Raw genomic sequence first — 17,334 nt, forward strand, 5'->3', positions numbered from 1 at the left:
TTCCAGGATAGTCTTCTTACAACTATGACTGCCATTTCCGAGAGCTGTGAACCCCTGCCGTGTTGCTCACATTCCCACCTTAAATAGGCGTGGATGTGCACTAGAACTGAGACCAGGCATTAACTTTGTGTCTTAATGCCAGGAACAACATGAAGGACTTGGCTGTTACATTACCCCTGTTAAATGTTTGAGTTTCAAGGGGGAAAAAAAAATCCAAGAATCTTCTCTAAACTAGACTTGCATAAAATAGTATTTTCTTATAAGAAAAAAAAAGGTGCAAGAGGAGAGGAGGGGGAGAAGGAAGGAGAGGGAAGAGAATAGAGGGCAGCTGGGAGAGAGGGAGAGAAAGAGAGAGAGAGAGAGAGAGAGAGAGAGAGAGAGAGCGAGCACACAGGAAAGTGATAGGAGTTTTCCATGTTATATCTTGACCACAGTTTGAAACTGTGTGTCTGTCATTGGGGCAAGGAAATCCCTGAAAAGCAAATTCATATACTGGAGAGAAAAAACTTGCACAATATAGTCCACATATCTTCCAAAGGTATCAACCAAGCCCCTAGGCCACTGTATGAGCAGTTATGATTCAGTGCCATGGAGAGCCGCATAGAGCTGCAGGTTCCAGCAACCTGGCCATGGCAACGCCTTTGTGCTGTGCTGTGGGTGGTTCCAAAGGCCGGGGATGTCCTGAGCATCCTTCACCCTCTCCATTTTCCAGGGACCAGGAGTAGAAGATGGTCCTTGAAAGCAGACCAGCTTTCACAGAGTAGGTGGGGCTATCATGTGACTCTGCGCCCACGCAGTTTCCCACGGCTTTAAAAATGCTAGTTTTGGGTTTGGCTGTCAGTAGTAAAAGGCAACTCTCATTCTTGGCTCACGAGTGGTCAGTGCAGCAGCGAGAGACTGCACACATGAGACCCCGGAGAAGACACGTGTGAACTTAAATGACGGTAAACACAGGTCAGGAGAATCCCTCAGGAATGTTAACCTCCTCATCCTGCAGCCCATCTCTCTCACTTAAAGTGTCATTTGCCCCAAACTGCCAATGCAGCTGCACTGGAAGGCAGTTTGGGAAGTTACTGTGAATATCTTGGGTGGCTATTCATCAGCACTAAACACCAAGAAACCAAGGATTTCTTGGGCCTTTCCCCAAACATACCTAGGAAGAAAGCCCAATTTTTGTGTCTGTTCATATATATATATATATAAATAAAGATGCTGTGCAGTGGGGCTGACGGGGTCCTATGAGGCTGGCCTCAAACTAGCCATGTAGCCAGAGCTGGCCTTGAACTCTTGATCCTGCTGCTGCACACCATGTCTGGGGGCACAGGCATTCTCTCTCAACTCTGGGCAGTGTGGGCTTCTGTGAGCACTGCAGGTGCAGCTTCCCCAGAGGGAGCCATTGGCTCAGATGCCCATCACACAGATGCTTCCTGTACGCCCACGGAGAGCGCAGAGGAAACTGACCTCTGCTTTCTGTGCTGCTGGCCCCCTGCCCTTTCTCCGGATGGGCTGTTCACCCGGGTCTTTCCTTTGAGTCGCCTAAGCCTGCATCTCTGCAGAAGGAGTATTTCTGTAAGCATGTCTTATACGCAGCTGTGTCCCACCTGGCACAGAGAAAACCGCCTTTCAGCTATTATAATGGTATCACTGAGCAAACAGCCTCCGACGTCAACGGCCCCAGCACATAAATGCTGTGAGTCTTATCTAGGTTGGCACAGTGCGTATGTGCAGTTATTGCCTCTCACAGCACTTTTGCAGCTGGTGACTGGCCCACGGGGTGAACGGAACTCACGCTACTGAGCTGAAAATACTATGTTTGATTCAGCCTGCACCACATATGTACACACACATGCCTCCTTCTTCATATTTTGAAAAGAACAGATATAAGGTACAAACTACACAAGGAATCTGAAGGCATCAAGAATTGGAAAGCCCCTCACCATGCTGGATTTGTATGTGTATATGTGTGTGCTTATACATACATACACATACATCCGTACATACATACAATTGTATGTATGGCCTCAGGACTAATGGGTAGGTAAGAAAACACCATAGCAGAACTGACTTAAACAAATGCCTCAACTGTTTATATACAGGTGCTCTTTGTATCCGTAGGCTCTAGAGTTAAAGACTGAGCCAGTGGTGATTTGACAGTACAGCTTTTTAAATGTACACATACTGAAAATGTCTTTTTGTTGCGATTCTCTAAATAATGTAATTTAGTGATTGTTAACACAGCATCTATATAGTGTGTTAGACGCCAGCAGCAACTGAGGAATGGACTAGAGTCTCTAGGAGGGTGCACGCGGGCTTAGACTAGGACAAATTATATAACACGCTTGAGCTCCTGTGGATTTTGGTACCTGGAACGGATCTTTGAGAATACCAATGGATACATGGATCCATGTGTATACCCGCATATATGGAAGTCCATAGCCACGCCTCCCTATCCACACTGAGCAGCCACACCTTTTAGTCTAGAGATACTCTGTAGATGGAACACCGCTTTTGTCATAAGCTCCCAGCAGAAGCTACGGGGTTTCAGGAGCGTCCTTGGAGTCTCCAGGGGAAGGGCAGCCTGGGTGAGCTCTGTGCCTGGGATTCAGCAAGGACAGGAAGCAGTGGGCTCCGTGGGGTACTTACCCTGCATCTGACTCTGAGGCTGAGGGTTAAAGGCAGTGGAGTGGTTCAAGGAGGCCCGAGGGTTGGGCGTGGGGGCTGGGTGGTGCGGGCTGACCCTCATGGCCGTGCGCCGCAGCTGCTCCAGTTCACTGAGCCGCTCGGAAAAGGACAAACTCCCGGGCTTGGTCTGATCATCTAGTTTCTGCCGATGTCCTATTGCAGGGACCGGGAGGGGAAGGGAGGAGGAGAGGGAGGCAGGGAAGGAGGGGGGAAGAGATCAGAAAACGTGTTGTGGAGGGGGCCGTTTCTTATCCTTCCCCTCCCTCTCCCTTCACCCCCAAGGTGAGCTTGTTGAAATTGCCCCTTGAGCTGGCTGCCGATGGGACCCTCGGACATTTTTCATAGCAGACAGAAGCTTCTTCATCACATAGACCACCAGGTTCCCCTTGGCCTGGGACTCAGTGCCCATTCAGCTCTCTGAACAGACCTTGGGTAGGTGGAGTGAGAGGCACTAGAGAGCAGAGTTGCTGATAGTGGCCTGGGGAAGAAGCCCATCGCTTATTAGGGCCACAGGGTGAATGTGGAACCATGGCATCCAAGGAAGGTGCCCTCCCCAGGTCACGAATGCCCTGCCTTCCTGAAAACCCGGCCACCAGCAGGTCTGAGAGTGGGCCCTGGAAGAGTAACATGCCCCTACATCAGGAAATTGGGTGCAGGTGCCAAGGCCTGGCCTGGGAGTGAGTTCCTGTTACAAGCAGGCAGGCACAGGGTATCTCTGTCAGCCCCTGCACACGCTTCCTCCTTCATAGGGGCTCCTTGGGGCATGCTTTCTTCCCTGAAGCCCACTCCCCGGGCATATCCCTGAGAGGGGCGGGGCAGAAAGGTGCATCCTGGGCCTGTTCCTCCATTTCTAGTAGGCAAGGCCTATGGGAGCCCCGAGGGAGGGGCCAGCCGATCTGCGCAGCTTCCCCAGGGCCCAGGAATGAAAGCAAGGTGGGAAGATGTCTAAACGGGGCAGTAGGTGTCCCTGTTGCCAAGAAATGGCCAATGAGACATTTCCATGGGTCAGTCAGGAGGGCTGAGCCTCCGGTTTCTCTCTCTCTTCGTCCTTTTCAAATTGTCATTTAGCTGGACACTGTAGCAGAGACCCGCCCCCACAGGAACAAGGTCACAGCGGACTTGGGAGATCTGTTCCTCTTTTAAAGAGGCCCACTCTTTGCTTCCTCCTCGCCCTAAAGGTTTGTTTAAATAGAACCCTTGACAGCTCTACCATCAGTGGTCATGCAGCCTCAAAACAACACAGGAGAGGCCTAAGGCTTCTGCCGACAGGCCTGCTGCTTCTGGTACTCCATGCCAATCCAAAGCTTAGGACCTTGCATACCATGTCCCCAGCATGGGCAGGAGCGAGGCTGCCCTGGGCCGTGCCCTACACCCCCACCCCCAGTTCCTAATCGCTACAATTATAAAATTAAGTTGTAGAAGTTGTGTTATGGTTTCAAATCCCTGTGGCTTGCCGTTTCTTCCTGCTATGGGCCCCCTTGGCACCACTGACACTGTCTCAAATTCCAGGCCAGAAAAAGGGCCCACTATATTGCAGTGATTTTTATCACTAACAAGACCTGTTTGGCTCCAAATGGAGAGAAAAAAAATGCTTAAGCATAATATTTGTGTAGTTCATATGCAACGTTCCCTCTTTCCACGTATCACTAAGGCAAATCTGGACTGTCATTCAGAGCTGTAGCTCACAGTACTCAACTCAAACACAAACACCCCAAGTCACGCAGGGACTGGTGCACATGTGAGAGGCCCCTTACAGCCTGAGTAGTTAAAGCTCCATGAACAAAAGAAGCCAAGCTCCTGGGCCACTTCCTTCATCCTTTTACAGCAGAAGGACAAAACCTCCTTTTTCTAGAACCCTCTACTTCGGTCGGTCATGGTACACAAAATTTCATGTATAGCCTTCATTGGTTCCTCCTGCCTCTTTTCTTTGTGACAGGGTCCCACTCTCGACCACACTGAATAGTCTCAAGCTTCCTTGCTTCCTTGCAGTCCCAGCTCTAAACCCTTTAAAGTGTGGTGTGGCCCCCTTTAAGTGCCTTCCGTGGTCTCATGCCAGTCGAGGAAAGAGAATGGTAGGAAATATGACTCTCGAGAGCTGTATGGTCTCAGCAGGAATGTGGGCCAGCAAGGCTTTGTCTGTGTCTCGGCTTCACATTCCTAAGGCACCCAGGGGCGGTTCTGGAGAACATCGTGAAGGCCAGGGAGAGGATGTGGGGTGTGTGTGTGTGTGTCTGTGTGTGTGTGTGTGTGCGTGTGTGTGTGTGAGACCATTATAAATTCATTGCATCAGGTGTGGTGGTGTCTCTGGCCAGCCTCTGAAGAGTGGCCATTGGTGTATCTGCCTCTGTAAACTTGGCGGGGGCGGGGAGGGTCACTAAGAACACAAAGAGGAATAAGCCACTTGGGGCAAGTGGCTATGTGGCCAACACATGTGACATTATTTATTTTTATTTATTTTTCCTCATTACTTGACAAGTTAAAAAAAGGTCTAATATGTGAGTTGGTTCTGTATGCCGACACCTGCCAAAATTGTAGTCATTTACAGAGATTAACTGATGACTGCCTGCTTAAGCAGGAATGCTTGGGCCTGGCTTCCTAAGCCTGAGAGTCTTAGGCTGGGTTTAATGCTCCGGATTAGGGACTAGCTCACTCCACAGTTTGTGGGAGTCTGTAAGAGAGGAGCAGCCCGGGAGGAAACCTGACCCCCATGTTCACAGGGTGTTAGAGAGTTACAACACCAGGACACTCGGGAAATGAAAGGCGTCATCAAGTTCAAGGTGTGGTCCTGATGCATTTAGAGTTGAGCAGACTAGGAACACCTAATTCTCTTCTGAAGCCATCAGGCTTTATGTGCCAAATAGCGCTATTTTGCATGGAATACAGGAGCTTCCGAATGAAACTTTCAGGCTGGGGGAAAATGAATGCTTTATGTCTTTAGTTTCCTGTACCTTTATGCTATTAAAATATCAATTTGCCCCTGAATTTTAAATACAAAAGCATGGAAACGCCCACTAATGAAATCTACTCTTCACTCATACGGATTACTAGGCTCTGGAGGGTAACAGAGAATTCAACCTGGGAACAGGCCACTGCGGGACTATGTAGACCTAACGCACAGGCTGGTAGCCTGGACTTTTGAGACACTGGGAGTCAATTGTGAAGGTTCCAGATTGGGGTGTCAAGCTCTGGCCACTATGTATTGGGTGTATCTTACTAATGTTCACACAGTGCTGAAATGGACCTCCAAATCTATTTTTTTTCTTACATTTTTTTTTTGAGAAAAATATTGCCCAAAATGCTATTATACATGCAGAGTAAGAAAACAACAAAAATGAAAAGAAATATGTAATAAAATAAACTAATGCCACTTGGTACATTTGCTTTATCCCAAGCATATCTCTGTAGTTCTGGGCATCGCTGAATGGGACCGTATTTTATGGTAGATAATGAGGTCAATTGTCATCTTACTTCTGTTAAAGTGGAGTGGAATAAGCACATGCAGCTTAATAATGTCTCATCTGCCTTTGCCAGGACACCAAAGGGCTCTGTGGCCGCAAGCAACTGAAATACAGCATCTGCTCCTCTACCAAAGGCAATGAGGTGAGCTTGCTGCCTTTTCCTGGAGATGTTTGATTCGCCAGTCAATATGTTAGTGCAAGCTTCTGATAGCAGCTTTCTTGATGGATTACATGGCATTTGGAAAAGTCTATGCAAAATGACAACACTGAAAATACTCTATGCCCTCTCTCTGTCTGTATATGCACAGGCACATGCACACACACACAGACAGCATGAGCAAATTGTGGCTTTTTCAAAAGTAATGGTGAGTTTTATATATTCACCTTTAAAATGATATCTGCATTTCAGAAAATAGCCTTCAGTCAACCCAATGGTAGCTACATGATCTGGGTATAAAAGGTGTACTCTTTCTGATTCGCTGCAATTTTATGAGGTGGTAAGGAAGTGAAAATGTTAGGAACAGTTCACCTTCTCTGTGTCACAGTCAATAGCTAATTGCACTGAATCAGCCGTGACCCTTTTGTGAACTGTCTTGCAGGCAGCAAGACAAGCCTTCCTATCAGCAAAACAGCAATCTCCCAGCTAATTCACTGAGAGATGCTGTCTAACATTGCATATTATTCACAGATTATAAATCACTGAGGAGGTAGCTCAGTGACAGACCACTTCCTAGCATTCATAAAGCCCTGAGTCTCATCTCTAACATTGCAAAAAGAGAAAAAATTCCAGTTTAGTAAACATTTAAATAAGTAAGTACATTTAAATTAATTCACATACTATAAATAAAATAAGTAATGACATCATCTAATGTATGCTACCATATATCCTAATACATTCTATATATGTAAGCTTTTTATAGATTGTCCAATGTTATATGAACATAGATCATTTCATCGACCCTGCTAATTTCCTCTCATGTCATTATGCAAAGACACAGTTGTTACGCTGAAGAACTAGAGAAGGGCCAGAGAAATGAGCCATAGCTTCTAAATGACAGATGACAAGCCAAGGTCAGAGATGGGCTAAATGTCATTCAGCCCATCTCAAACAGCCAGATGGAGGAAGAATGCGGGTCCAAAAATATCCCCAGTTCCCAAGTACCTCCAACTCACATCCAGAGCACCCAGAATCAGAAACTCTGATTTTGGTAACCCCGTCCACGCTCAAGTGAAGAAATACAAGCGACCTGAGTCTGGGCCACAGGCCATGACACTCTGTCTTTGTTGCCCCTCCACCCCCGCTGACCCAAAGAATGAGGAGGACCAGGGTAGTGTGGTGGTCTGCAGCCAGCTGCTAGCTCTCTGCACTTGAGGCAGGAATTGGGGCTACTCCAGGACACTCAGGTTGTTCAGAGTAAAGGCCCCTAGAACTTCAGTTTCTAGAAGATCTGTATGCCTTGATGTTCCTGGTATCAGAGAAGGGAGGAGGGGCTCCCCTGACTGGACCACAAATATCCCATGAGCATCATGACTTCCCTTCTCCCACAGGGCTCTGATCTGCTGTGTGCTGGGGAACAAAATACCAACTACAGTCCTTCCTCAGTGGATGTGGGAGACTGGATCCTGTAGATTCCCAAGCGGTGGTAGTCAATCAAACCACCAACCAGAAAGCATGCAGGGGCTGGGCCTAGGCCCCGACACAGATGTAGCAGATGTGCAGCTTGTTCTTCATGTGGGTCCCCTAACAATTGGAACGGGCCCGTCTCTCACTCTATTGCCTGCCTTTGGGTCCCTTTCCCCTAGCTGGGCTGCCTTGACTAGCCCCAGTGGTGGCCTCTCCTTCTCTAAGGAGATGGGGAGGGGGGATTAGGAGTGTAGGGATGCAAGGGTGGGACTCGGAGGAGGGAAGGGAGAGGGGCTTTGATCAGGATGTAAAGTGAGTAACTAAATGGAAAATAAAATAAAATAAATGGCCCCTCATTTATACCTGCACCCAATGCACGCCTTCCTGAATTCTTTTACTCATCTCTAGGTGATTTCCAATACCTAAACAAATATAAGTGATCGACAGACTTTTAACAATTGCATCTTTGGGGGGAATGGCAAGAGGAAAAGTCTTCACACTTAATACCGATGCATTTTTCAAAAGAACATTTTCTACCCGTTGTTGCACGGATTGGCACGTGTAGTGATCACGGATACTGAAGGCTGCCTACAGTCTAAGGTCTTGGCCTTTGTACTGGCCTTGTTTAGTGTGAAAACTTGTGGTCCTTTGGTTTATCCTAAAACTTTCTCCAGTATGTGCAGAGACACTCTTCCCTGATTGCGGTTGCATACAGCTGTCTCCCAGTGTGCCTAAGTAGCTCTGGTTACGGCAGTGGGTCTCAACCTTCCTAACTCTGTGAGCCTTTAATGAGGCTCCTCATGCTGTGCTGACCCCCAACCACAAAGCCATTTTCATTGCTACCTCATAACTGAAATTTTGCTATTTTGGTATGAATCATAATGTAAATATTATTGGAGATGAAAGTTTGCCAAATGGGTCGCGGCCCACAGGTTGAGTGTGTTAGAGGCTCCTTGGAATTCTTGAGGAAGAAGCATCTCCTTCCTTGCCATTAGCAGGAATGTGAGAACAGCAGGATGATGGTCAAATGGAGCTTATTATTCTATTCTGCAAGTGAGGCATGATAGACCTCAGAGCACCCCTGAGGACGAGGATATTAATGTAGCCTCATACTCCTGCTCCCTAAGAGGCGGCCCAGCACTGGGAGATATCACTGCCTGTCTGGCATCTCCATCGTCCATTCTAAGTCTGTGCTTCCTGCAGACTCTGCGGTGGGCTGAGGAAGTCTTCATTGCCTTAGCTCCTTATCTGCAAGCCTGGAATTAAAGGGCTGAGGTGGCACTGCCTGGGGCTCTAAGAGCACCCATGACAATGACATCTGCCGCCATTGTCTATCCACATAGCTGGGTCTCATTGGGCCACTCTAAGCCCAGTGTTTCTGAACATCTTCCTGACTCAGTTCCTCAGTTTCCTTCAGACAGATGGCTGGTCTTTAGAGCCTTTCCTCAGCCTGACTATTAAGACGGTTTGTAGAGCTGTGACTTTGTGCGTGCGTGCGTGCGTGTGTGCGTGTGTGTGTGTGTGACAGATTGTCATGTAACCCAGGCTTGTCTTGAACTCACTACATAGCAGAGGATGACCTTGAACTCCTCATCCTCCTGCTTCATCTTCCTGAGTTCCTGAGTACTGGGAAGACAGCTACATACCACTAGCCCAGGTTTATACACTGCTGGGGATTGAACTCTGAGCTTCACGCATGCTAAGCAAGAACTCTACCCACTGAGCTTCACTCTCAGCCTCTAGCCGTTTCCACAGAACCACTGGTCACTGCGGCGTATCTGTGCCCACCGAACCATGAGTGCTTGGAGATATGGGTGTTGCTGTCTCCTTCGTACCTAAGGTACCTGGCACACAGTCCCACGTAAGGCTGAATGCTGACGGATCAGTCGACTAGCCTGGCAAACAGACACTCAAGATCCGCACCACCCACCCTTCCTTCCCCAGACCCAGGAAAGAGGAGTTCATCTGAGGCAAAAGCATCAACAACAGAAGTGTGTAGCTACAGTGGACTGCTAGGAAACCACCTGCTGAAATGGTTTAGCAGACCGAGCACTGGAGGTCCCTGAAGAACTGTCCGGAGACAACTAAACCATTCTCTTTTCCTTTCACCACACTGAAACACAAGACAAGCCGCTGTGCAGAGCTGAGAACAGCACACTGGCATGAGCCAGCAGCCACAGTGGCTGCTGCTTTTCCTCTGTACTGAGTACCTGATGCACATATATTCAAGCACGTGCCTATGCCACACATGCACGCCCCACACACTTATACCATGTTCATTGAGTGCATCTGCATTCTACCACACGCCTGCATACAGGCATGTCTACATATTCCTATCAACTCACCATGTCTGTGCACGGGACATATTCTATTACACCATACGTATGTGTCACATATAAACACATATAATATACATATTACACACGTGTGTAGCACATGTTTACTATACACATAATAGCACACATATGTTATATATACATGCATGTACACACCATGTGTTTATATCACAGGTATACACATAACATGTTCTATATATGTATTATATACATAACACATACACATAGTATATTTATAAGTCACACTACCTCCTACACACACACATCCATAATTTTCAAACAGACACAAAGTATTCCATGATCCACACATGGAGCAGTAGAGCTAGCTGAGGCCAAATCAAGAGCAACACCTAAGACAGCCACAGGCAGGAGGCTGGCAGGCCCTGCCTCTCTCCATCCCTAGGCCCCAGGATTTTGGGGTGGGAGGGTGGGCAAAAAGCAGCGGAACAACCACTTCCCATTCCGTGCTCTGATAACAGACTCAGGTGTTGTGGCAGTGACCCTGGTGTCCTGTGCCTGCCTGACAGCAGAGGGGCTGCCTCTGCAGGCACCACCCTCCGCCACCTCCTGCTTTGTCTGGTGACTAAGGAGGTAATTGTAGCTTAGAGCAGAAGCTGGCCGGTTATCTTCTGCTTTTGAACAGAAGTGGTCCCGTGTGGGGGTGGCCAGCAGGGGTGTCCTTGTGGGAGGGGTGAGGGGAACTCACATGGCATGACTGTCTCCTCTGCCAACCTGTAATCCCCAAGTGTTATCAACTCTCCTTAGAGCATGGTCTCAGGACCTCCCACACCCCAGTGTAGTTAAAAGTAACCTGATGTAACTGTTTCTATCTGTCTTCCAGAGTAGCTTTGAGCCAGACAGACTTCAGAGGAGATGGCCACAGAAGGGTAAGTCTGGGCTGCAAGGCACAGTCGGAGTTAGGAGAGAAATAGACTCTGAAGTGTACCTGGAGCTCAGACCTTCGGCAGGACAAGCCCCAGCTGCTGCACAGGCCTGAGAGGAAGAAGACACCCAGAGGCCCCGCCTCCATCCCCGGGCTTAGTGCATGGCCTGAGCAACTGCACCTGTCACTTCTGAGCAAGCTGCCCTCCTCCTGTTCCAGCAGATGCCTCATGTGATTAGCAGTGGTGCTGAGCATGCTCACATAGAACTCAGATAACCCGAGGCCTCTTCAGGGCTGAGTGATATCCCTGTAAAACCTGGCTGGATGAGGGAATGAGTGGGTGAATGGGGGGGGTGTCCTTTCTCTGGGATGCTTAGCTGGCAGCTTCAGCAATGATCTCAGTCCCTCTGTGCTTAGGAACGGGGTAGGAAGGTCCCTGTAGTGTGTCCCCAGAGCTTTCAGTAGCCAGATAAGGCTGCTGACTCTTCCTTCTCCCTCAGATCATCAGAACTGGATGCTGGTGGTGTAGCTCAGTGGTGGAGTGCTTGGCTAGCACATGTAAGGCACCGCCAGTCCCTAAACCTGAAGAGAAAGAAAAGGTGTCAATCAGAGTTCTAGGCTGGCCTCAAGGAAGTGGGACCCAAGAGCCAGCACATGGCTAGCTGCTAAGTGGAGTTCCCTAGCAAGAAGGCCAACAATTCTCAGGTGTTTGTAAACAACCTGCTGGCTCTATGTCACAAATCCAGAAAAGACTATTTTCATGTTGTTTGGGGATGACCTCAACTCTCAGCCACTGTGGTCTATGGCAGAGAGAGGGTGGGGGAAGGAGAGAGAGGAGAGACAGAGAGTGAGTAATCGCTAGCTACAGGCCAGGAGAGGGGTGAGTGAGCAGTGTCCTGTCTACAAACAGCCATATGTCCACAAGGCACAGTAAGAAAAATGTTGGTCCCGTATCTGTCTGGTGGTGTGAAAGGGAAAGTTCTACTCATTATGAGACCGGAGCACCCCCATTCGCCCTCTGGTGACCACATTTCAGGAAAGGAATAGAGGTAAGCTTGGCTACCTCCCTTGCAACCTCGGGGAACATTCTGCCCCCGAGTCCTTCTCAGAGGTGGCAGTGGTGGGCTTCATCCCTTGTCTGTCATCCTAGGACTGCCCTAAGGGAAGCTGGTCAGGTGGTACCCAGTGCCTCTGTCTGCAGTCTTCAATAGCAAACCCACTTTTTCAGTGGGTGTTTTGAACCTTTCTCTTTATAGCCCTCTCCTGCCTGAGCACTCCTGTGTGTCAGGACAAGCTCTGGAGGCCAGCAAGAAAGCCCCAGAACAGGGCAGATTGCACTGTTGTCTCTTGCCAGACTGAGAGGGCCCCGCCCCACTCCCTTCCTGCTCTCTTCCCCGCCCCCAGCAGCCCCCTTACCACCACCACCAATGGCCACTTCTGCTTCCTTCATTTTCTTTGCAGCTGCAGCTGAGATAGTGAGGCTACTGTACAGGCCGCTGAAAGTCAGGGCTTCCCAGACGCCATACAAGCCAGCTATTTTCTGCCTTGTTTTCTTTGGCTTCAGGTTAAGCACACCGAATGAGTCAAACAGTATTAACTTTCAATAGGGAAGTGGTGTGGTCAACCAAAGCTGTTTGTGGCTAGATTGTGAAGATAGGTAGGGCAGGTAATGAGGAAAGGCCCAGAATATGTGAGGAGGAGGAGGCGGGCGGGAGGGAGGCAGCTTCCCTCAGCAACACTCTGGCAATTAAGTCAACAGAGCTCACACCATCTTTTTTTCTTTTTCTTTTCTTTTTTTTTTTTCCCAGTTGGCTGAGGAATTAACACCAAGGCTGACCAGCCAGCTTTGGGAAGTTGGCCATTAGGCTCGGACAATTGAGCACTTTGTGTGTTTACAGATTTTTTTTTTCTTTCTTTTACTCTTTTTCCATTGCTGCCAAAGTCATGGGAAATACAGTTTTGATGGTTTCCCCTATTTAAGCCACTCTGCTCTGCATGAGCCTTTATTCATGGACCTCGGCAGCAGCTCGGGGTGGGTGGATCCGTCCTCCCTCTGGCCCTACCCCTCTTTCTACCCACTTGCACCCCCTTTCCCCCCCAGAAACCATCTCTTCTCCATCTTCCTTTTGGACACAACCATCAGAGTTGATCTTGCCTGTCTCCTTCTAGAGGCAAGAGGAGGATGCCTTGCAAGTTCAGCTGCTCCTGGAAACATCAAATCAAGCCTTCAGGAGCTCCTGAGTACCTTACTGCACCCTCGTTGCCACTCTGTAGATGAGGAAACTGAGGGGCCAGGAGAAGCTGAGAACCTCACAGAGGCAGGCAGCAGGGCCTGAGGGCTTTCCCCTGGGCACTGGCCGCTGCTCAGGACTGAGCAGCGGGGCTAAGAAGAGCTCCCCACTCCAGACCCAGAGCTCAGGGGTTCCCAGTTCTTTCTCTCTGCACTGTCTGCTGCGTTTTATTTTGAGAATCGCTGAATCACTCTCAGAACAGAAGAGTCTCTGATCCCGCCCCCAGCCAGTATGTCAGCAGACCAACAGAGTGGCCTCCAGAGACTCCACATCAACTGGCACTGGGAGCCTCCCTGAAACTGAGTATGAAACCGAGTATCAGGCAAAAGCCATCTAAAGGACACACACACACACACACACACACACACACACACACACACGCATGTGCACAGGCACGGGGTGGAGGAGAAGGAGAGAGACGGAGAGATAGGGATAGAGAGACAGAGAAAAGAAATATGGACACAGAAACTGTCTTCTGTCGTTTTGCTACTGTGAGAGCTGTAGAAGAAAAACCATTTGGTTTTGGAAAAGAATTTAAAAACTCTCAACTGTTAATCACAATTGCTTCCTTTCTCAGTGTCTTAAAGAGGTTCCAGATGGAGGCAAATGGCAGAGGATAAAGTTTCTAAACTTATAGGTTTAGAATGGTGGCTGGTTTAAATGCCTATTTCTCCCCCCTGTGTTCTCACCAGTCTGAAAAGATGAGATAGAACCTATCTTTCAGGCTGGAGAGATGGCTCTGTGGTTAAGAGCTCTTGGTGCTTTTGTAGAGGACCAGAGTTTGATTCCCAGCACCCAATGGCAGCTCAGAACCATTTGTAACTGGAGTTCCAGTTCCAAGGCATAGAATGACCTCTTCTGGACCTGAGGGCATCAGGCATGCTTGTGGTACAATACATACACACAAGCAAAACACTCACACAAGGAATATAAAATAAGTAAATCTAACCAAGCCAAAACAAAACTGTGTTTAAGAAAACAATCATTATCTTCCTAAAGATCCCTAAGGGTCTTGCACAATACCTGTAAAATAGTAACAGCAGGTTTTCAGGTTGTTTTGTTTGCAATTATCTCATTCACATCTATTTGTATTTCTATTGCTTAGTTGATAGACTAATAAGCCACACTTTGATATCTATCACCTCCAATAAGACAAAACCCTGTACAGTAGAGACAGCTCCCAGTATACTAGCCTTATAGATGACACAGTAAAATTTCCTAGATGCTCAGAGCTTTTGGAAGTCACAGCAATGTGGGTGCTTAGTGTTCTGCCGAGAAATAGAGCTACATGCATAGAACCTCCAGCTGGAGACACATGCCTGCTCTCAGAACAGGCAGGTAGTGTGTTTCACATGGTGGTGCCTTGGTAAGGTGTGGGTGTGGTTTCTAGTGCTTCAGGATGTAAAGTGACTGCTAGGTTGAGCTGAAGGAGAAAGGGCTCTTGTTGTGCTGTGTCCCAAGGGACCAGTTTGTCAGGATCCCACCCTCCCATTTTTAAATGACTTGGCATCAGTACATATTTAGTGCCCAGTTGAGCAGAATTCCTTGATTCCCTTGGTAAATAAGGAGTTGGGGACGACGTGGGCGATGTGCGTGCCTGTGACCCTGGCATGTGCTTAGGGCTCTGTGCGGCACCTTCACAGGCACCTGTCCACTTGTGGCGTTACGGTCTCTATGGCAGAGGTGTTACCAGAGCCCAGACACAGCACCAGATCTGGGGCCACGCAGTTAGCCTCGGGCTACAGTTCCCACTCGCTTAATCCTTTCAACTCCTAGGAAGGTGGAAGTCTGGAAACCCCGTCTACGGAGGGAGAAACTGAGGCACACAGCTTGTAAGTAAGAGGTCTGCCTCCATCTCCCACTGGCTTTTGAGCCTTCTGATTCTGATCTGAAATGCTGAGCCAGGCCTATACGCAAGGTTGGGTTTAGAGTGAAAACGTCCCTCTGTGTATTTCTCATTGCTTTGTAAAATGAGTGGATCAGAAATACCACAAAACTACTCAAAAATAAGTGAAGACAAGACACATGTGAAAGCATCCAAAAAGGGGCCATAAAGTCACCATACACTTAAGAAGTGACTTATTTAAAATGTTTACATTTTGCCTCAAATGACCGGACTAGGACTTACCAGCCACAATGAACAAAAACAAAAACAAGATCCAGCTAGCAAATAAAATACTCAGTGTTCCACATTTCAGTGCAGGCAAGCAGGCTGAACTTTTCAGTAACAGTGCGGGCTTTAGTCAATACTTGCTTTAATGGAACCTGGGCATATGGAATTCCTAGGAGCACAAAATTAATGTATCACCATTAACTCACTTCATACGGGTCTGGGGAGTTGCAGATTAATTCCACTGTGCTACTTTAAGGGTTGCGGGGGCAGAGGAGGAACCCACAGGAAAAATACTTCCCTTTGGGTACTTAAATATTTCTCTAACTGTGGCTTTCGCTTATGGACATAGATTCGAGAGTTTGATACACTGACAGCAGGTTTTCCCAGGGAAAGCCTTACCCAGTGAATGTGCTGGAAAGTGGACCCCGAAGAAGGCCTTTGGCACCTGACTCACAGCCAGCGCTTTTCTGGGTCTGATGACAGTTGCAATACACACTGATAGATTGTACTTAACCTGTTTCCTAATGGCACTGTCACAGCCCCAAAGCAAGGTGCCTCACAAACCTGTTTTCAGACCCAGAGCACAGGAAAAGAAGAGGCAAATTCGAATTAGCTCCAATGAACTTAGGCTCAGATCTAAAATGAGGAGATTGGCTTTACTTATTTAATCCAAACTTTGGAGGAAAATCCTTTTATGTGTGTGGCGGTGGCAGGGTCCTTTGAGGCACTGTGTATCAGCCTTTTACTAATGGTCTTTCCCAGCTACACCGCTTACAGGAAAACCTAAGCCCTTGGGAAAACTCAAGCCTGTTCGAAATGGAAAAGGGAAAGTGGCAAGGCCGTTAAAAAACTGAAATTGCCTTGGAAAGGGGAGAGGTATGCATGCTATAATGTGCTCCGACAACAGGGGCTGCGGCCACAGACCTTCAGCAAGCTGGGAGGCCACTTGTCCCTGTGCGAATGCATGCAAGCTGAGGGTCCCAGAGCGACAGCCACAGGTCACAGAAGAGTGCTCTCTCCCTCTCTCTTCTCTCTCTCCTCACTCCCTCTCCCTCTCTCTGCTTCAGAAACTCAAAAGAGCAGCTAGCCACCCTCTGTGTGTGCAGAGCTTGGCTTTGGCTAGGGAGTGCTGGCGCCTTGGAGGGGTGAGCCCAATACTGTCAGCCTTCCATGTGCTGGCTGATACACATCCTTGGATTAAGCTGACTTGAGGCTGAAAACACTTGAAGAAAAAGTGCCTGCATTGGCTGTCCATAGACTTCCATCACAGTCTAACAGCTTATTCATGTAGCCCTGTCTCGAGTCCTTCAGTGACCCGCAGGTGAATGACAGCCCACATCAGAAAGATGTATACAGGTTATCTACAGATAATCTGCCACTTGATATCAGGGGCTGGAGTTCCCGTGTGGCAGTGTTGATATCTGAGGTGTCAGTTCCTGGAACAAGTCCTCTAAGGACATCCAGGGCAGATGGGGGGAAGGTTCTGTTGTTTTCTAGAACGATGTAAGATTCTCCATCAGTCGCATTGTGTGCTCACACTGAGATGTGCGCAAGCACTGGGTCTCAGCTACCGGCTACTATGCTACTGGGACACAATTTTCCTTCAAAATTTTCACAAAGTATGACATTAGGGGACAAGCCTGTTGGAACCCTACGGGACCCAGAGTATTTTAAGGGGCCCTAATATGCCAGAAAATAAATTTACTGGGCCTAAATACAAAGTAAAATCTGAAATAAAAAATCAAAATGCATAAATGTTTAATTACATCTCAAAAATGCAACATTAAGGCAACTTCATGAATTTTTAAATTTAGGCTTCATGGATCCCTTCTTTTTTCTTTTTTGGTTGTTGCTGCTTTTGTCTAGAGTTTTCTCATTTTCCACAAGATTCTAATATTAAATACAATAATAGCTGATGCCTTCTAAATGTTTACTGTGTCCCAGGAT

The 17,334-nt window shown here is 48.0% G+C and overlaps 1 protein-coding gene across 2 annotated transcripts in view; it reads right to left on the reverse strand.

Moving 5' to 3' along the window:
* Runx1 (RUNX family transcription factor 1) overlaps positions 1-17,334 on the reverse strand; it is a 221,627-nt gene that overhangs the window by 38,095 nt on the left and 166,198 nt on the right. Inside the window, exon 6 of one of the 2 annotated variants that reach the window (XM_060370753.1) lies at positions 2,644-2,835. The exons of the other annotated variant lie outside the window; for it this stretch is intronic. Coding sequence (XP_060226736.1) covers positions 2,644-2,835 — 192 coding nt within the window. The remainder of the gene's footprint in view (positions 1-2,643; positions 2,836-17,334) is intronic. 2 annotated transcript variants of the gene reach the window in all.

The sequence above is a fragment of the Meriones unguiculatus genome, chromosome 17 (assembly GCF_030254825.1).
Source record: "Meriones unguiculatus strain TT.TT164.6M chromosome 17, Bangor_MerUng_6.1, whole genome shotgun sequence".
Taxonomy (NCBI): domain Eukaryota; kingdom Metazoa; phylum Chordata; class Mammalia; order Rodentia; family Muridae; genus Meriones; species Meriones unguiculatus.